We start from the raw sequence: 21,388 nt of genomic DNA, 5'->3' as shown, positions 1-21,388 counted from the left end.
AAAACGAACATGGTAAAAATTCGTCTAGATACCATAAAATGTACAGAAGCTGAACGAGATTATTATGGAAACATATCTAAAATGGATTCAGTGCTTCAAATGACTTCCAAATCTCTTGCTGAATCACTGAATAGTTTCTTTTCCAAATTACAGACACTCGGATTCTTTTTAATAGTAATCTTCATATCTATTCTCACACTTACAACAACATTTATGTAAAGATTAGTATTAACAACGTAACAAGCATATCATGTTATTTTAATATTTTGTCCGATTGAGTTGAATAAAGTTCGGTTATCTATAGTGTCAAAAATATATATTTACAACATTCTTTTATGCCAAAAAATCATATTTGACCAAATTTAATTTCGGGGCTCAGGTGGCTACGCTTGCCCTTCGGGCAAGCATGCCACCTTCGGAAATATATATATATTAATTATATGATATGAGTTTATTCAAACTCTCTGAAGTTTTTCGAAATATTCATTATGAATGTTAATAAATAAATTAATGTTACTATTGAACTTCAGATGCCAATAATCTGTAAATATACTCCCAAAAGGAGATATATTGCCAAGTAAAATGATTCTGAGACAAAAAATAAATCTTATATTTTTTTTGGATAATAATCGCAATTCTCGTTCTAACTGACTAGCATTTAAGAACTGGTTGAAAAATTCCATTTGTAGCAGCATAAATCAAATCGAATTTTATCATTTTTTTATATCCAATCAGTAAATTTATAAGTGGTTGAAAACCAGCCAAAAACATACTGGCAAAATATCTATTGTTGCATTTGGGAGACTAGAAAGTCGATGTATTTTTGTTTAATTTTATTGTAAGCAACATCGTTGGATATTACTAGAAATGGAAGTTCGTAGTTATCTGTTCTTAAAATAAGATTAATGCTATCTGATGATTTCATAAATTTGATTAATTCGCCTTCTGAAAATGGAAGTTGGTCACGTAATTTTATAACTTCTACATTGTACCAGTAGTTCTCAATAGATTCTTCATCCAATTGATCTTCTGTATTAAAAATTAAATTATTATCTTTTTCAATACCATAAACAATGGCTCCTTCTTGATATCTATGTATTGTAATAGGCGTTGGTTTAAAGTCTAGTAATGCACGTCTTGTAATTTTCGTCATTGACTAATGATTGTTGATGAAAATTATTATTAAAGGGTTTTTTCACCAACTAATTTTAGGGTGCACCATTATTATGAGTGAAAAACAGCCTCGTGGGTGGGATAAAATTAGTGATGGAATTAGTACCGAGAAGCAAGTAATGGCAGAGCAAAAGACTATCATTATTTCACAGCCATCCGCTCGACCATCTGTAATTTCAAATACAGAACCTTTAACTGATGAATATTTAGATTTAATTTTGCCATCAGTTGGCTATAAAATTGTTCCTATTCCAAAGCGTTTTCAAAAACAGCAATCAGAAAGAGTTATTTTACAAGAAGTTGAATCAAATAGCGGAAGGATCCCAGCTGAATTCCAAAAATTATATACAGATACTCGCCCTGACGAAGAACTAACACCAGATGAGCAACATGAACGCTTCGCAATGAAATTATTAATGCAAATCAAGGATGGTACTGTTTACCAACGTAAAATGGGTATTCGATTACTTACTAATTATGCTCCCACTCTAGGAGCAGAGCTTATCTTTTCAAAATTCATTCCTTTAATTCAATCAACAGTTTTAACAGAATTAGAAAGACATACACTTATTAAAACTCTCGACAGATTAATGTACCGATTGTCCAATTCAATTCTTCAATACATTCCCGATTTACTAAAATTTGTTGGTCCAATGTTGATTGACAAAGAACCAGTCACCAGAGCTGAAGGCCGTGAAGTCACATCGAATCTTGCCAAGATTGCTGGTATGCCTATCATTCTAAAAACGCTTCGTCCCAATCTCGAAAGTGAAGATGAAGATATCAGATCGATTACATCCCAAATCTTAGCAACAACTGCCACTAGCATTGGAATACCCCAGATATTCCCATTACTTCGTGCAATGCTCTCATCAAAGAAGTCCTGGTATTGCAAACACACTGCGATTCGAACAATCGACCAAATTTGTTTCCAAAATCGAAATGGAATTTTGCCCCACCTCTCTGTGTTGATCGGAATGATTCTCCCATGCCTTGATGATGAAGAAGAACCTGTCCAGCGCCAGGCAATTAAATGCGTAAGGGCAATGGCTGATGCTGCTGCTCCTTATGGTGGAAAAATGTTTGAAAAAGTAACAGAAAAAATTTTACAAGGTTTACAAACGAAAATGCACAAATTCTGTTTAAACGCCATGTCATCGTTGATGCTGACAATGGAGCAGAGTGTCTGCGCACTCTATTTCCACCGATTGTTCATGAAACTCGGTCATTCTTTCGAATCTCAAGATTTGAAAGAAAAAATTGCCGGCTTGGCACTTTTTGAAAATTCTCTTATCAAAGATGCAGTTCAAATTGACGAATTGAGAGCTCTATACGATCCTTTCTTCAGAGGATACTGGAATCAGAGGAGTACATTAAATAAATCATTGACAACAAAAATTATAAAAGTAACAACAATGATTGCGCAAAGATCTTCACTTTCTGAGACAATATTCTCTATGTTTGGTGACTTCAAAGTTATGTCCGATGACTACAAATGCTGTGTAATGCAATGCCTCAGAGATATAATTCGAAATTTGTCACTTAAAAATTTGACAAATTCTGACATGACTCAAATTTGTGAAAATATTTTGTTTGGCTACGATAATGTCGATGATGAAAAGATCAAATCTATTTTTTACAAAGGAATCGAAGAATTCTTGGCAAATAGTGATGATAGAATCGGCTCAATTCTTGAATACGTCACAGACCAAATAAACCAAAAAATTAATATGCCAAACGCAAAAACAAGAGAAAAAGGTGCCAAAATTTTGACACTTTTTGCAGAAACATTTGACAAATGTAATGTTCGACCACCATTGATCCATTTCTACGAAGTTACGCAAGAAATGTTCATTGAAGAATATCCTAACGTGCTTTCAGCTGTTTTAAGCGGTTGTGGCAAATGTTGTCAGTATTTAAAGGTTGAAGAAATGCGAACTAAACCAGATGATGTCATTCCGAAGCTTGTTCCTGTTTTAAAGAACAGAAATGAAGAAGTTGCATATTCCTGTGTGAATTTAATCAACAACTTACTTCAAAAAAGCTCAAATGATGATAGACAAAACAGAGAATGGATGAGAATCTGTTTTGAACTTTTAGAACTTCTCAAAAGTGATAAGAGAAAAGTCAGAGATTCTGCGATTAATTGTTTTTCAAACATCGCCAAAAAGATTTCTCCTTTCGATGTTCTTTTGGCTCTTCTAAATAATTTAAGAGTCCAAGACAGACAAATAAGATTGTGCACAACAATAGCTATATCTGCATTGGCCGAAAACGTTGGTCCTCACATTGTTTTGCCCGCTCTGATGAATGAATATCGAACACCCGACATGAACGTTCAAAATGGTGCTTTAAAGGCATTGAGTTATTTATTCCATGATATCGGAAAGGAAGTAAGTGATTATTGTTATGCAATTACACCTTTGTTAGTGTATAGTTTGATAGAAAGAGATGACATCCACAGACAACAAAGCTGCAATGCAGTTACTTCTTTCACGGTTGGTTTATATTGCCAAGGAAAAGAAGACTGTTTGTTGCATATCTTGAATCACTTGATTCCAAATGTTTTTGAGTCTGGAATGCATTTCATTGAAGCGTTTATGAATGCAATGGATGCAATGAGATTGTCATTAGGACCTGGATTAATTCTCAATCATTGCTTGGCTGGTTTGTTCCATCCTGCAAGAAAAGTTAGATCTCAGTTCTGGAGAATTTATAATAACTTGATTATTTACAGCGGTGGAGAGTTAGTTCCTTTCTATCCAATTATGAAATCAACTGAAAAGAATAACTATCATAGAGATGATTACGATGTGTTTGTTTGATATATATAATTGTTAATAAAATCTTTAATTCTTTATCATTAACTCAATTGTTTGAATTGTTGTGTTTTCAATGATAATGGAGATAACAGACTGAAATTGAATTTATAATCACTTGTTTTGAAGTTGAAAATTAGATGCTGAAAGTATACTTAACAACTTTTTAATGATTTATAAAAAATATTTCAATATTTGTCTCAAGGTTAATCAACTTGTTAATATGATAAAAAAAGAAGCAATTACGCATGCAATCCGATAATAGGATAAATCTTTCTCATGATGACTCTCTATAGCTTAACTGCACTGAAATTGAAACATTTAACTCATTACAAGCTTTATGGGATGCTTTCAGCACATTATAGAAATAACTCTGCTGTTTCTTTAGTTCTCTACAACATAACATCTTATATGATGAAAATTAAAAACTTTTGAAAAAGAAAATGAGAAGAAAAAGCTAGTATTATTTATGGGAACGCTCCAGAATAGCACTTTCAAGATAAACGAAATCATAAATACTCCTCATAATATAGGGGTTTATTATCTTACATTAACTCAAAAATGCTGCTTTTAATGGATCCTCTTCTTCATCAGTATGGTCACTAAATCTCAATTGTTCTTCTTCTGATAAACTCTTTATAAATATAATATTGCTTGATAAAAATATCAGAGTGAGAGTCATAAAAATTGATAAATTACTTTATTATATCGCAATTTATAAGATAAATCGTAAATTAACCGAATATGTTTACTTGAATTTCAAATAATATGTTTATGAATGAAATTTTATTTATTGCTCTTCTATAAGGATTCAGAAATTATCTGCATAGTTTATAAGTTTTTTCAAATATTTCCTTTTTAACTCTGTAAATATCATTAAAGCTGCGACAAACAATATAATCTCCAGGATGAGCGATCATTTTTTCATTCCAAGGAGCTAAAAATTCAAAATTATTAACATTTGATTTAATTTTAACAGCAAGAATTCTATCTGGTTTCGTTTTATATCGATTCCCTTCGATGTGCTGATATTTTGTTTCAAAATTTTCATTTGATAGGATAATTTGCTCTCCTTTTATTCCGGTAACTATCATTGATGGTGTTTTGACACTATTTACTGTTTCTACTTCTCCATCAATGATTGTTTTAATAATTTCACCGATTATTCCTTCTCTAGCGAATGCTTCTCGCATAATTTTCTGATAAAAGTTTCCTTCACTAAATATTTTGACAAGATCACAAACTTCTTCAGGTGAAAGCAAAATTTTTCTTGAAAATGTCACTTTTCGAGCGGAAATTTTCCCCAATAAGAATCTTTAATTGGTCACTTTTATTCTTCTAAGATCTTAGGACTGAAAATGAGAAAAAGTTGCAATCCTATTTTTAGGAATACTTTTCTTTTTGTTCATTGGTTTTCCACTTTTTGAATTAGTGTCAAATCGTTGAGATTTAAGGTTAAATTTCGTAACTCTTTGAGTCAACAATTTACTTATATCAATTTTGAATCAAACTATATACAAATTGGAGATGGAAAGAATCCTTGTATATCAAACGTCGAAGGTGCTTTTGAAGTTCCACAGAAAGTTGATTCTAAAGATGTAGTATCAATTGGTGCTTATGCATTTTATAAATGTCCAATTACCAGCATCAAGCTACCTGATACAATTCAATACATTGGTGAGCGTGCATTTGAAGGATGCAAAATAACTGAATTTATTTGCCCCAAAAATGTGATTGAAGTCAGACAATATGCGTTTATGACCTGTTCGTGTTTATTCGCTGATTTTAGACAAACAAAACTCAAACAGTTCAGAGATGTTCAACATTTTACTAATTCATTAATCGAAAATATTCTTCTTCCAGATAGTTTGGAAGCTATTGCAGTACATATGTTTTTCGGGTCTCATATTAAAAATATTACGATACCGAGATCATGTAAAGGGATTTTTGACGGAGCTTTTATTAATTGTAGATATTTAGAGGAATTTTTTTCAGAAAGCCCATATTTTTGCGTTTATAGCAAAGTTCTTTACAGTAGAGATTACAAAAGTTTGTATGGATACCCAATCAATTGCGATGTAGATTTACTTCCAACAGTAAGATATATTACTTCTGCAAGAGGTTTTTCTGGTACTTTTTTTGTCAACATCACCATAAAACTTCCTCTTAGGTCAATTGGAAGTCATGCATTTAGAGGTTGTCGAAATCTTGAGTATGTTGATTTGAGTTGTACTAGAGTAACTGCAATTAATAATGCAATATTTCATAGTTCAGAAAAATTAAAAACAGTAATTTTACCGCCCCTGCTAAGAAGAATTGATATTTATTGTTTCTGCTATACAAATATTATCGAACTCATCCTTCCTCCTAGTGTTTCTTATATAATTGGAAATGCTTTTGAAGATACTAAAATAACTGATATATACTATTGTGGAGTAAACACTTTTGACTCTACTTCTTTGCCAAGAACTGATATAAAAATTTTTAGGCTGTCCGATTGTTGATAAAACATTTATATGTCCGGAATATAGTTGCATTAATATGATAGATCAATCATTTATGGAATGTCCAACAATGAATGATTGTTTCTATAAACACTTTTATCCGAATATTTTATCATATACTGTTATGATTGTAATGTAAAATGAAAAATATTTATAACTTTATCTTTTGTGTTCAAACTTAGAATACACTAAATATTCTTTCAATTTATCTAATGCAACCATAATATACTCATACTAGGAACTTCAAATTCTTCAACTATTTACTCTAAATGCATATAAACGTTTGCCCAAATCAAGCACAATTTCTCCTCACACATACATTGCAGAAACTTACGAATAAGCACTTGTTTACCAAGTCAAATGATTCTCATTTTCAGCTGCTTAATTAATTCTGTAACATTTGTTCTCTTTAGTAAATCATAACTTTAACTTTTGGATTTTTCTCCAAAAATAGATAGTACTCATATATCCGAGCTACCAATATACTAGTTTCCCAATATCTCGGAAAAATGTGAAAAATATTATATATTATTTCCCAATTATAATATCTCATAATTTTCACTTAATGAGTTATATCAAAATTCCACTCCATCATTTCGATTTTTAGGTCTTCCCAGACTGGATCCTTAGATATATTTACAATTTTCATTTATAGTTTCTAAATGAATTGTTATTTGGAAATTATAATGTTTTTCAAATTGAACTTTATTTACAAATAGGTCTATTGCCTTAATGATTTTTACTCAGCCTCATTTCGAATTATATTATGTAGTGATGCGAAAAATTCCCAAACATATGGGGTTTCTCATATCCCGTCCCCTATCGTTTCCCCAATTCAATTTTTTTTGGAATTTTATTTTTTTCCGCCCATGATTTTCGTTAATGTGATTGAAATATCATAAAATTAATACGTATTTTAGCTAATAATTCTATTTTTATACAATATTCTCTCATTAAATCAACATTTTTTTCTAATTTTAATTTTTAATTTTTAATTTCTTCATAATTTTAGCGATTTATGCTCATTATTAGCAAATAAATAATATATATAATATACTTATTTCATTTTATTCAGATAGGTCTTTGGGATTGGGATACCTTGTCCAAATTCAGAGGAAGTTTGAGAGGTTGGGATGGGGTAGCCCATATTCAATTATCCCAAGTGTACTCCACGAATTTAAAATTATATTATATTATTGATGACATATCTAAATTTATAGATAAAAATTTCAATGCGTACACAATTTTTTTTTGAGAAAATTCTTTTTTTTTACTTATTTTCATTCATAAAAGCTCACGTGAACTTAATTAACAACTGAGACATTTCCTATGAAATCATTTAATGCCGTCAAAATAGACATGTCTAAGCTGTTTTGAGTGACTTTCGCTCGATGTCTGCTGCAATATCAGACATCGAGCGAAAGTCTCGAATATTGGCAACACATCCATACGATCAATACTATAGCTACGAATTACAAGCCTGTTTGGGCAATTTTTGGCCGAGTTCTGATTTTTCATTAGATCTCGAGCGAAATTCTCTCAAATTGGCTGCCAGTTCATAAGAGTGAAACTCTAGCTACGAATTAGAAGCTTGCTTGAGAGACTCTCGCTCGCGTTGGGATCTGCATCAGAACTCGAACGAAAGCCTCTCAAAGTGGTAAGACCTGCTCATTGTTGAGCAGGAGCTGCGTAATGTGTTCGAGTAGAGTGAGGCTCTTCTAAGATCTTCCTTGTGATTGGAAGAAATTAGAAGAGTCTCACTCTACTATTTTGTAATTGTATGCCCTGGCCTTTGAGTGACCAGGGCTGCGTAATGAATTCGAGTAGGATTGTACAATAGCTCGGCAAACGCTGAGCAAATTGATATAAACGTACATCCCACAAAAAATGGATTGTCAAAATTTATCCCAAATTTTACAAAACCGCAGCGGTTATGACATCCCAGGGCTAAAAAAATTCGGAAACTCGCATCTCTAATATTATGGATTTTTTATTTTTTATGGGGGAAAAAAAATGAATTGTGGAAAAAATTTATCAAAAATTTTTATGGTATTTTTATTTTTAAATTTTTTAATGTCTGAGCAAGACCTTCGTCAAATTGAATACAATGAAATGAGAAGTAGATGTAAATACTACATCGATATATATAATGCATTGTATCAACTGAAAACAGATGACAAAGAAGAATTAAAGTCAATTTACAGAATGATCAAAACCGAATTGATTGATTCAAAGAATTATCTTCCCCGGGATATTATCAAAGATATCTTAAACATAATTCCATATAATAATCGCTATATAAAGTCTTATTTATCTCTTACTAAACTCATATATGATGATTATAATGTCACAGATGTCAACAATATTTCAAACTTCCTGTTTTACAAAGATTTTGTAATTAAATTAGACAAATCCGATAATTTCAAAATATCTCAATATGAAGATCTTGATATTTATACAAAAAATACAATCTCCAGAGCAATTATGTATGATGATGAAAAAAGATTCATCAGCTTCATTGATAGCGAAAGATTTAATGAAAATCAAAAATTTAATAGCATTTTTTTCCAAAAATCTTATGAAGGATATTCATTACTTGAATTATGTTGTTACTATGGAGCTGTTGATTGTTTCAAGTTATTAATAACAAAATTTAACACAAAAATTTCTGAGAAATGTCTTCAATTATCATTTTTAGGAGGAAATGCAGAAATCATCAATGAATGTTTGAAACATCAAAAACCAAATAAAGAATGTATGAAGAATGCAATTATTTCACACAACATTGATTTTATTACATTCTTGATGAATGAATTTAATATTAAGATCGAACTAGATTATTGTGGATGTTTTAAAAATCTTGAATGCTTTTTAGTTTATTTCGATCAAACTAAAGATATTAGCAATTGTTTCGCTTATTCAGTGATATTTGATGCTCCATCCTTATGCGAATATTTCCTTTCACATGGTGCAAATATCAATGAAAAAGATAATAATGGACAAACTGCGCTTCATTATGCAGCTAAAAATAATAGAAAAGGTATGGCCGAATTTCTTATTTCACATGGTGCTAATATCAATGAAAAAGATAATGATGGAAAAACCGCTCTTCATTATGCAGCAGAAAATAATAATAAAAAAACTGTTAAATTTCTCATTTCACATGATGCAAATATCAATGAAAAAGATAATGATGGAAAAACCGCTCTTCACTGTGCAGCAGAATGTAGAAAAATAATTACCAAATTTCATATTTCAGATGGTGCAAATAACAATGAAAAAGATAATAATGGAAAAACCGCTCTTCATTATGCAGTAAGAGCTTATACAATAGTAATTACCAGATTTCCTATTTCACATGGTGCAAATATCAATGAAAAAGATAATAATGGACAAACTGCGCTTCATTATGCAGCTAAAAATAATAGAAAAGGTATGGCCGAATTTCTTATTTCACATGGTGCTAATATCAATGAAAAAGATAATGATGGAAAAACCGCTCTTCACTGTGCAGCAGACTGTAGAAAAATAATTACCAAATTTCATATTTCAGATGGTGCAAATATCAATGAAAAAGATAATAATGGACAAACCGCTCTTCATTATGCAGCAGAAAATAATAGAAAAGAAACTGCAGAAGTTCTTATTTCACATGGTGCAAATATCAATGAAAAAGATAATAATGGACAAACTGCTCTTCATTATGCAGCTAAAAATAATAGAAAAGAAACTGCAGAAGTTCTTATTTCACATGGTGCAAATATCAATGAAAAAGATAATAATGGACAAACTGCTCTTCATTATGCAGCTAAAAATAATAGAAAAGAAACTGCAGAAGTTCTTATTTCACATGGTGCAAATATCAATGAAAAAGATAATAATGGACAAACTGCTCTTCATTATGCAGCTAAAAATAATAGAAAAGAAACTGCAGAAGTTCTTATTTCACATGGTGCAAATATCAATGAAAAAGATAATAATGGACAAACTGCTCTTCATTATGCAGCTAAAAATAATAGAAAAGAATATATCGAATTTCTTATTTCACATGGTGCGAATATCAATGAGAAAGATAATAATGGACAAACCGCAATTCATTATGCAGCTAAAAATAATAGTAAAGAAACTGCAGAATTTCTTATTTCACATGGTGCGAATATCAATGAGAAAGGTAATAATGGACAAACCGCACTTCATATTGCAGTAAAAAATAATTATATAGAAACTGCAGAATTTCTTATTTCACATGGTGCGAATATCAATGAGAAAGATAATAATGGAAAAACAGCACTTCATTATGCAGCTTGGAAAGATAGTAAAGAAACTGTAGAATTTCTTATTTCACATGGTGCGAATATCAATGAAAAAGATGTGTATGGAAAAACAGCACTTCATTATGCAGCTTGGAAAGATAGTAAAGAAACTGCAGAAGTTCTTATTTCACATGGTGCAAATATCAATGAAAAAGATGAGTATGGACAAACTGCTCTTCATATTGCAGCTAAAACTTATAGTAAAGCAACTGCAGAATTTCTTATTTCACATGGTGCGAATATCAATGAAAAAGATAATAATGGACAAACCGCAATTCATATTGCAGCAGAAAATAATAGTAAAGCAACTGCAGAATTTCTTATTTCACATGGTGCGAATATCAATGAAAAAGATAATAATGGACAAACCGCACTTCATATTGCAGCAGAAAATAATAGTAAAGCAACTGCAGAATTTCTTATTTCACATGGTGCGAATATCAATGAGAAAGATAATAATGGACAAACCGCAATTCATATTGCAGCAGAAAATAATAGAAAAGAAACTGCAGAATTTCTTATTTCACATGGTGCGAATATCAATGAAAAAGATATTTTGGGAGAAACCGCAATTCATATTGCAGCAGAAAATAATAGTAAAGAAACTGCAGAATTTCTTATTTCACATGGTGCGAATATCAATGAGAAAGATAATAATGGACAAACCGCAATTCATATTGCAGCAGAAAATAATAGAAAAGAAACTGCAGAATTTCTTATTTCACATGGTGCGAATATCAATGAGAAAGATAATAATGGAAAAACAGCACTTCATTATGCAGCTTGGAAAGATAGTAAAGAAACTGTAGAATTTCTTATTTCACATGGTGCGAATATCAATGAAAAAGATGTGTATGGAAAAACAGCACTTCATTATGCAGCTTGGAAAGATAGTAAAGAAACTGCAGAAGTTCTTATTTCACATGGTGCAAATATCAATGAAAAAGATGAGTATGGACAAACTGCTCTTCATAATGCAGCTAACAATTATAGTACAGAAATTGCAGAAGTTCTCATTTCACATGGTGCAAATATCAATGAAAAAGATGAGTATGGACAAACTGCTCTTCATAATGCAGCTAACAATTATAGTACAGAAATTGCAGAATTTCTCATTTCACATGGTGCGAATATCAATGAGAAAGATAATAATGGACAAACCGCACTTCATTATGCAGCTAAAAATAATAGAAATGAAACTGCAGAATTTCTCATTTCACATGGTGCGAATATCAATGAGAAAGATAATAATGGACAAACCGCACTTCATTATGCAGCTAAAAATAATAGAAATGAAACTGCAGAATTTCTTATTTCACATGGTGCGAATATCAATGAGAAAGATAATAATGGACAAACTGCGCTTCATTATGCAGCAGAAAATAATAGAAATGAAACTGTCGAACTTCTTATTTCACATGGTGCAAATATCAATGAAAAAGATAAAGATGGAAAAACCGCTCTTCATTATGCAGCAGAAAATAATAATAAAAAAAACTGTTGAATTTCTTATTTCACATGGTGCAAATATCAATGAAAAAGATAAAGATGGAAAAACCGCACTTCATTATGCAGCAGAAAATAATAGTAAAGAAATTGTCGAATTTCTTATTTCACATGGTTCAAATATCACACAATGCTGCACGTTTTTCATGAACCATTTGTGATGGTCGATTCATCTATTCCTCTCGTTCAATATTGTTTGCCCTAGCATTGAGAAATAATAAATCTGTGTCCATGCAGAATAACTTAAAGTTGACTCAAATTTAGATCTTATAAGTGGTCGGTCGGAAAGGATAAAAGAAACAGATGGTATTATAGAAACGATGAATCAAGGTAAAATGAAACTGAAAAGTGTTCTTACATGCAACATTATAATGTTTTGAGAGAGTTTTCACAAGTCATTAAAGAAAGAAGTGATATTATAGTTAATAATTAGTAAAATACGATATTTTTTTTTATTTAATATTTCAAACATTAATTATCCCTATCAGCATCAGGTCCATTTGTACTTACAGCGACACTGTGAACAACATCCCAAAGAACTTGCATCTTTGATGAGAGAGATTCAGAGAATGTGGCTTGTAATGAGTTAATTGCTTCAATTTCTGTGCAGTTAAGCAGCAGAGAGTTCTCAACTTGTGATAATCTACGCATTGGATTCTGTTGGAAGCACTCAAGAGGAGCTGTGAACATCAATTCGATAAGAACTAAAATGAGTCTTGCTCGCTTTCTTAATGAGTTGAAAGCAGGACAAGCCCAATCACAAATCTTCTGTAAACCATTTTCTGGATCAATTGTGTCAACCATTTCTCGGGATAATTTCAATGGAGGAGTAAAAGGCTTAGTAACATCACCTAAGATGAATCCGTAGTCAATATGCAATAAATGGCCATCTCTTGTAACAAGAATGTTGTTGTCATGCCTATCTCCGATCTTCAAAACATATGTCATGACGGAATAAGCGGCAAGGGACTCTGTAAACAGTTCAATTTTAGGACCAATAGGTTTGTTATCGGCCATTAAGTATTTCTTGATACTTTTCTCTTCATTTGCGATATTCAAGATTGCTTTAGAGTTATCTATGAACTGGCAGCAACCAAAAGTTGGAGAAAACGCTAAAGTCTTGTATGCAGTGATATTCAGTTGCATGGAAGCTCTCTTAAAGATATTATCCATAACAGAGAATAATTGTAAGATCAATTGGTCTTGTCTCATGTCATCACCGATCTTAAATATTACTCTGTAGCTTCCGCCATCGGCTCTCTTGAAGCAAATGCACGCTGGGCGTAATTTCGATTGAAATACTTTGACGTCGTCTGGATCTACTCCGTTTACAACAACTTCTGGGTCTAATGGGAGTCTTACTGGGTCGAAATTCCTCAAAGTAGAGTGTTCCGGGTCGTTTGTCAAAAGATCGATAATTTTTGCACGTTTTGCCTGTGTGGAATTAACATTTGTATTGCCTTCTGTCAATAGATTGCATAATCTCTTGACAAGAGAGATTTGAGAGTCAATCTGGGTTCTGATATCTTCATTTAATGATTTGTAAAGTTTATCGACTAATTGGCCGATAGATTTATCGGTATCTCTCTCGATTTGCGCAATCCAATAGAAGTTGCTGGCAAAAATAATGTCAGATTTCGCGTGGTCAATCAAAATATCTCCCAAACCATCTGTATAAGGAGCTTTTACGGCCTGGATGAGTTGTGGTAGGTAGAGGAGGAGTTCCTCGCGTGGGACAGACCGTATGCAACGAACTGCATAGCTCCTGACAACAGAAATATTGTAGCGACTTGTGAAAAACTCCAGAGCATATTCAACATCGATAGGTTCTCGGGTTTTGAGGGCGTTTACGATATCACGAGATTCTTCATCGGACTCCCAGTTGACAGATCGGAACAATGCGGGCATAAGACCTGGATCTGTGAGACAATGGTAATAATTATTATATAAATGAGTTTTTTGAATGGTAAGAAGCTCTGTAAGTGGTGGAAGTGCTTTGATTTTGTTGAGAGTCTCTGTAATATTCGATTCTTTGAGCAATGATGACTTAGCAGGACCTTGTGAATGGGCAAGATCGTGGTAAAGCCTTTGGCATGGATTTAATGATGAATTATTGTTCTTTGGTGATAGTATGAGATTTTCTTGGATGATAATTGTTGATGGCTGAGCTGATTGCGGTGGTAAAATTACAATTCTCGCAAATTCAGCCTGGCTACTCAATTCTGGTGGAGAAATAGGGCTAAGAAGAGAGTTGAAAAACATTTCTGCATCTTTCGGATGTAATGATTCAGTTACAGAACGAATTTGATCATCAATAAATTCGAAAGTTTTTTCTTTTGTAGTATAAAGACGGCGTACATGTTTTTGAAGGATACTCTTGTCTTCTTTCTTGTCGAATGTTAAAGCAAATGGTCCTAATCGAAGATGACGATTTCGACGTGTAAATAATCTGACTTCTGACTCTCCAATCAGTGTAGGCTTGGATTGGAATAAACATGCAAAGAATTTGAATTTAGCGATAGAATCGTGAGGAAGTTCAGAATATAAAATCGGAATTACAAGAGCTTGATCCCACGTAAATGTATGCTGTTCACGATTTAAGTTATGTAAAATTGATATACTTGGAAATGTTGGGTGAGTTCTTTGATATTGATTTGACATTAAAGTAACTGGACAAGTTAAAGGTCTATCAGATGAATATATTACGCATTCTACTTCGCATTTAAATGGAAGTGATGAATCAGAATCCCATTCTTCGATTAATTGATCTGGTATATGAACTCCGAAAAATTGATAAATATCGAACCAAATATCATTAGCTACATCCACTGTTAGCGATTTGATTTCGATCCTTAGGTTCTCAGGAAAGGCTGATGACTTCTCCGCTTTTCGAGAGTTCATTCCTTTCGCTGAAGATTCGGTCATCGGATTTGTATCTAAATTTTGCTATTCTTGCCCATAATAAAACTCTAAATTCTAGGAAAATCATATGAGCAAACCTTCATATTTTCTAGAGAAAAGGTTAATATTTGAGTCATTCAGCATTCAAGTCGATATTTGGACAATTTCTAATTTATTTTTCCGATTTCTGAATGTAAGCATACGATAAATTAGTCATAGCTTAGGAATTAAGAAATTTTTATACTTATCATTCCCATTATTTGGAAATACTTTAAAATTTTATGAAAAGATTTCATACTTTGGATGGCATTTGAAATGAAATTCAGAGTATTTCTAAAACATATGATAAAGATTCGTAAGGAATAATAAAAACATAACAACATTTTTTAAAATATAAGCTAGAAAAACAAAAACAGAAAATATTGATAAACCTATTGTCTCGCCCACGGTCGGTCATATGGCTCATGCTCTCGAGTGTATCGTTTAGGATGAACTCGGAGCTTTTCAGTCCATTTCTTTGGGCGGCGTAATTCAGGAACGACGTTGTAAGAGCCAGGACCAGGAGTCTCTGATGTTGAGTCAAGGCCAGGGCATGGTCTATTGTCATTTAGACCACGTTTTACTAATTGGGCTCTTGGGAATGAATAAGCTGGTAAATTAGGGAGGTCAATTGCTACTGGAGTATAATCTGCTGGTCCGACATTATAATCAAGTGATCTTTCTTGATATTTTTGGCCAATTGTAATTTTTTGTGGTGTTAAACCAGGTGGAACATATGTAGGGGCGGGTGTTTCATCGCGATCGTAAAAATGGACGTTTGTTGAGGCTCCAATAGTGCTTCTCCTTATCTCAGGGAAAACACGATTAGATCTATAGTCGACACCACTAGTAATTGTTGCGTAATTTGTTTCTGAGCGATGTCCGATTGCAGACGAACAATTTCTAGTAATTCCGACAACAGGAATGTTGTATTGACCAGGTCCTGGGGTTTCTGGAGGCACAGGAGGATCGGAACGTGGACATCCAATTGTCCAGTGTGGTGAATGATTTCCAAAATCATCAGGTGCTGAACTTATATATTTGTATTTCTTATCTTCGTTGAATCTGGCTGTTTTGAATTGAAGAGTTTTCGCCCCCGCAGGTATTGAGATATTAAAACTTCCTCGGCCATCCATTGTTGTCGCTGGACGACGAGGAGGCATGGGAAGTGTTTGACTCATTCCAGCTTGTCACTTTTTTGAATTTACACGTTACATTCATTACACCTGATCAGTTTTACTCATTATTGAAATGTTCAAGCAATAGGGATAAATAATACTCCGTGCCGGTAGATGAATCTGGAAAAGTTGAATTGCTCAATTTTTATTTTGAGTGTTGAAGTTGGAAGAATCTGGAAACACGTACTTCTCTTGTATAAAACCGATCATAATCGACTCATCTATGGCTTGTTGGACCGAAATATCAATAATTTTAATTTGTTTGTAATAAGCTATTAAGTTTCAACCAACAAGCTTATCTATGTAATGATATTATTGAAAAGCTAAGTGTAATGCAATAAAAATTTTGACAAGAAATAATGATTGATAAATATTCATATTTTCGTCTTATGAATTAGAAGAGTATGAGTGACTTGCTTAGTTCATGATGTTTTTGCTGGATCTTCAGTCCTATTTGGCATTCTTTCTAAGATATAATTATACATTTGACTAAGTTTCGGACCTTTCGGTCGATTAGCAAAGTAATCCATCCATTTCGAAGCGCATTCGATATTTGCTCCCTTTTCTATAAGAAATCTTGATATGTGGTATTTTTCTGCAATTAATGAAATCAATAATGGTGGATTGTTATGCTCATCAGGCATATTTAAATCAGCACCGTTGTTACAGAGGTAGTCTAGTACTTCCATACTATCAGTAATGATAGCACATTGGAGAGCTGCTTTATTTTGTGAGGTTCTTTCATTTATATTATTCAACTGAGATAGGTGATAAAAGAAAAATGGTAAATTCAATGTAGTTAGGCTTGTCATAAGATTGATTGTAAAATTATATTTTTCCATCAACCATGAAGCAATTTGATTGTTATGATAGTATATTGCATAGCTTAGGAATATGTTATCAATCTCAATTTGCTTTTGGTCGCAAATATTTATGATTTCGAAATCATTTCCAATTATTGCGCATAAGAACATTGTTTTATCATATATGGAGTTTTTTAAAGGGTATTTAGCAACCATGAACTTAAAGCATTGAATTGCTCCATAAAATGCCGCAGCAGCAAGTACTGTAACTCGATTGCATAAATTTGGAACATTTGATAAAATAATCACCTGATCGGGTGCGAAATTCTTATTGGTATCGCATATGTCTTGTAGCATTGAAAGATTATCCATTTTAATTGCATATTGGATACTATTTTCTGGATAAACTGATATTGCCATTTTTGGATGAATATTTGTTTCAGAATTTGAATAAATGATTCCTTCGTAAAATAAATATGCGTGTAAATAGCTAGATCTTACTGGGATATTTGCGTATGAAATTGAAAAATGATTGGCCAGTTGCTTACAGAATGGAAATAAGACTTCATTTGGCTTTGTATGCATGCAACTTATCAAATCAAATACTCTAACTATGGTAATGACTTTTTGTTCGATGAATTTGATCGTTTCTTCTAATATTTGACTGCTATTTGACTCTGTTAGTGACCATAAGAGCTCAATAGCATGATTTAAACTAATGAATTCTGGTGGGATTAAGTCATTTTGCATCAAATATGAAATTTATTTTTGAAAAAAGTAATTAATCCGTGATATAAATCTTAGCTTTAAGAGGAGATAATTGATTTAGAATCTTTTTTTTTTTGGATTTTCATGACTGATTATGAAAAATAAACGTACACCAATGAATTCTCATCACTTAAGCACTCCTGAAAAGAAAGCAATAGAATCTATCCTTACCGAAGCAGAGCATGGTTATTCACCAGAAGATCGAATTGAAGAAGCTGTTCGAATTCTGGATATAGAATCTCGTAAAATTTGGGATGATTGGGATGATTCGATAGCATTATCCATAGTTCCTGTTAACAATGCAGATCCAAATAATGATATAAGTGAATTTATTCAAAAATCTCGCCAGATAATAGATCAAAACTCGAAAGATGAAGAATCTTTTAATTCTCGTGATGTTAGATCATTTAAAACAACGCGAATATCAAACACGACAAATTATGATTCTGATTCAAATAATGAATTGTTTAATCGAAGTCCACCACAAAATTCATATTCTAAGCGTAAAATAGAAAATATTAGAAATACAATAGCATTAAATTCACACAAAGAATCACAAGTTAAAGAATTTCCAATAGACATGAATTCGTACAAACAACAATCAATAAAAATTGATAAATCAAAATCCCAAATTTCAAGAAATCGTACTTCTAAGACAAGTTTATCACCGCCAAAAGCAGTATCTAATAATAGAAAGCCATATCAAAATGTTCATGAATATAATGAGTATAAAAAACTTCGAAGAGAAAATATGGAATATCTAAATGAAATTAAACTTTTAGAAAATACTTTAATGAAGCTGAATACTGAAAATGACAATTTGAAATCAAGTATCAATTCAATGAAAATTGAGCGAGCAAAGCAGAAGGCAAAGATTTCATATCTTCAGACAGAAAATAAATAATTGTATGTTTTTATTTAGAATCATGACTTATGCAACAAGAGAATAATGTTTCTGCTTAGACTTCAGCATACATCAGAATATTACAGACCGTGTTGTCATTTATGAGGATTGAAACATCAATCTAATATTCGATAAGAGTCTCCACGCGAAACGATCTGCGTTCATTAATTATTTTTTATAATCATGTATAAATACTCAAAATCTCTTTCATCCTCTGTCGCTTGCAAACCGAAACATTATTATATTTCATTTGCTTACACATATCTCATTATCTGCCTTTTTTGCCTTCAAAATTTTAGTTAGAAATTGAGTTTTGTATGCTGAATCATCAATACAGATCCAAATTGCTTACCTATGTGTGAAAAATCATTGTGATAATATTTGTTTTTGAAGAGTCGTGTGTACACGTTAATGCAATTTTTATATAAGTCGGATTTTGAGGCAAAAGTCGTGTTTCAAACTCATTGATTTTTATGTTTATTCTTAAACATATTAATAATTAGTCTTCTTTAGATATAAATTCTCATTTTATAAAAATTATTTCCAATTCGAATGATGGATGCATTTAAATGATGATATTATATGACCCTTCAAACACAATACTATAGTCAGCACTATATGTTATTTTCTGTTTTGCGAATTCGCGATTCCGATTTCCAAATTTATTAGATAGCATAAAATAATTTTCAGAATATGCAAATATTGGTAGAATAAAGCTAAAGTCAAAGTCATTTAAAAAAATTGAAACAGATTTTACACAAGTCGTTACAAGAAAAACTGAAGCATGAATGACTGATAGTATCATTTTTATTCCTTATTATGATCTAAAATTAAATAATTCATTTAAAAACTTCGTTTTCGCATTGAATAAAAATTGAATTGATATCTTCAAAGGGCCCATTCAAAAATTGTCTGTAGAATTCAAAAATATAATCAGTTGGATACAAATAAAACATATCTAAAATATGCTTATTTATAAATATATCCTTATTTTATTCAATTATAATTGAGAGGCCGAAAGTAAATCGATTGAGTAGTAATAATCGTCAAATTTGAGAATCCAAAAGATCGCAAATTTTGACATATGTATATCATTATGTGATAAACATTTTTAACTAAATTTATTTTTTTTTAATTATCAGGTTTTTCAAAAATTCAAAAACCTCAAATTACTTAATGTTTAAAACCCTTCCTCAGCAGGTCATCCAACAAAAGAATGCCATTGAAATAATATGGTGCTTAACACCTATCAACTACAAAGTTATATTTGCTGAGACTTTAAAATATTACGACTCGAAAGTAATTTCCATTGACCAAATACTAGAAACCCTTGGTTATTATTGCACATATAATTTAATGAACCTTGGCACTGCCTATGATTTCTGTAAGGACTTGCAAACCCGATTACATTTCTCCAAAGTCCCGATCTTCATTAAATCGTATTCATTAAGGAAGCTCTTGGATAATGATCAGATAATCGAATCAAATTCCAAAAGTCCAATCCAAAACGAGCAAATTTTTGTGTTCAGACAAAATAACTTACACTTTTCACAAGAATTGACTCATCAAGACATTTTAAATGTTTATGAATTCAAGTCAATCGAATATACTCTTCTCCACGATAATATCTTAAAGTTTAAGGAATTTTTCCAAAACTATTCTCCTTACACAGTTGATTGCTTCATGTCTATGATTGATTCTCCACACTACAAAGAGCTTATTCTTCTTGATGCCTGCGCTTATTACGGAGCTTCGAAATGTTTTCATTATCTACTCGAAAATGGTTCTCCTATCTCTTCGGAAACATTCAACTGTGCTGTAATTGGTGGCAATCCAGCAATTATTCATACTTGCGAATCCATTCCTAACATAAACATTAGTAATTCCGCAATCGATCTTGCCATCAAAGCTCATCGTTACACAGTTGCCCTTTGGCTCGAAGTTAAGTATAAACTTAGGTTCTCATGGAATTCAGTTCTCGAAACAAAAGATTACAGATTTTTAATCAACAAAATTAAGAAAATCAAAGATATTAATTGCGTTGATTCTAAGAGATCCACATTACTCAATGCAGCAGAAACATATAATGATACTGAGATCATCAACTGGGTTATTGGAGCGAGTAACAAAAATCCAATGAACCTAAAAAAACTTGCACAGTGGGTTGTTAAAGGCAACGTTTCAACTTACGTAAAGAACATCGCAAGGTTCTAATGTTGCCATATATATTTTTGTTTGTAATTAGTAAATTTCCTATGTCGTATAAATTGTAATCGATTTTTGATTCATCACTCTTTGTGTACTTTGGTAATACATCTATTTTCCATCAGCTATATCGATGATCTCCAAAATGTTTGTCGATGATGATTTCGTAATTTCTGAATTGAATGGTTTTACGATAATCACTAAAATGCAGCAGACCACGAGAAATCAAAAATTGTTTAATCTTGTTTTTCTTTACATTTTCGTCAAAAAAATTT

At 31.9% G+C, this 21,388-nt stretch overlaps 8 protein-coding genes across 8 annotated transcripts; 4 read left to right on the top strand and 4 right to left on the bottom strand.

Moving 5' to 3' along the window:
* Positions 1-784: 784 nt before the first annotated feature.
* On the bottom strand, positions 785-1,153 carry TVAGG3_0916760 (uncharacterized protein; the record flags this gene model as incomplete). The annotated part of the gene is made up of 1 exon (XM_001311072.1): positions 785-1,153. The coding sequence occupies one exon, from the start codon at positions 1,151-1,153 to the stop codon at positions 785-787; it is 369 nt and encodes a 122-aa protein (XP_001311073.1).
* Positions 1,154-1,225: 72 nt separating this feature from the next.
* Positions 1,226-4,284, top strand: TVAGG3_0916750 (splicing factor 3B, subunit 1-related family; the record flags this gene model as incomplete). Its single annotated transcript, XM_001311071.2, has 1 exon — positions 1,227-3,998. The coding sequence occupies one exon, from the start codon at positions 1,227-1,229 to the stop codon at positions 3,996-3,998; it is 2,772 nt and encodes a 923-aa protein (XP_001311072.1).
* Positions 4,285-8,569: 4,285 nt separating this feature from the next.
* TVAGG3_0916740 (ankyrin repeat and SOCS box-containing protein 4 family) lies at positions 8,570-12,313 on the top strand (the record flags this gene model as incomplete). The annotated part of the gene is made up of 1 exon (XM_001311070.1): positions 8,570-12,313. One exon carries the CDS (start codon positions 8,570-8,572, stop codon positions 12,311-12,313), a length of 3,744 nt encoding a protein of 1,247 aa, XP_001311071.1.
* Positions 12,314-12,786: 473 nt separating this feature from the next.
* On the bottom strand, positions 12,787-15,242 carry TVAGG3_0916730 (Class III phosphoinositide 3-kinase catalytic domain-containing protein; the record flags this gene model as incomplete). The annotated part of the gene is made up of 1 exon (XM_001311069.1): positions 12,787-15,240. One exon carries the CDS (start codon positions 15,238-15,240, stop codon positions 12,787-12,789), a length of 2,454 nt encoding a protein of 817 aa, XP_001311070.1.
* Positions 15,243-15,616: 374 nt separating this feature from the next.
* On the bottom strand, positions 15,617-16,430 carry TVAGG3_0916720 (uncharacterized protein; the record flags this gene model as incomplete). The annotated part of the gene is made up of 1 exon (XM_001311068.1): positions 15,648-16,418. One exon carries the CDS (start codon positions 16,416-16,418, stop codon positions 15,648-15,650), a length of 771 nt encoding a protein of 256 aa, XP_001311069.1.
* Positions 16,431-16,855: 425 nt separating this feature from the next.
* Positions 16,856-17,986, bottom strand: TVAGG3_0916710 (Ankyrin repeat family; the record flags this gene model as incomplete). Its single annotated transcript, XM_001311067.1, has 1 exon — positions 16,856-17,986. One exon carries the CDS (start codon positions 17,984-17,986, stop codon positions 16,856-16,858), a length of 1,131 nt encoding a protein of 376 aa, XP_001311068.1.
* Positions 17,987-18,119: 133 nt separating this feature from the next.
* Positions 18,120-19,417, top strand: TVAGG3_0916700 (uncharacterized protein; the record flags this gene model as incomplete). Its single annotated transcript, XM_001311066.1, has 1 exon — positions 18,120-18,908. One exon carries the CDS (start codon positions 18,120-18,122, stop codon positions 18,906-18,908), a length of 789 nt encoding a protein of 262 aa, XP_001311067.1.
* Positions 19,418-20,086: 669 nt separating this feature from the next.
* TVAGG3_0916690 (spectrin binding) lies at positions 20,087-21,345 on the top strand (the record flags this gene model as incomplete). Its single annotated transcript, XM_001311065.2, has 1 exon — positions 20,265-21,122. One exon carries the CDS (start codon positions 20,265-20,267, stop codon positions 21,120-21,122), a length of 858 nt encoding a protein of 285 aa, XP_001311066.1.
* Positions 21,346-21,388: the final 43 nt, after the last annotated feature.

Source organism: Trichomonas vaginalis, chromosome I, assembly GCF_026262505.1.
Source record: "Trichomonas vaginalis G3 chromosome I, whole genome shotgun sequence".
NCBI lineage: Eukaryota > Parabasalia > Trichomonadida > Trichomonadidae > Trichomonas > Trichomonas vaginalis.
This window is presented reverse-complemented; position numbering and strand designations above follow the sequence as displayed.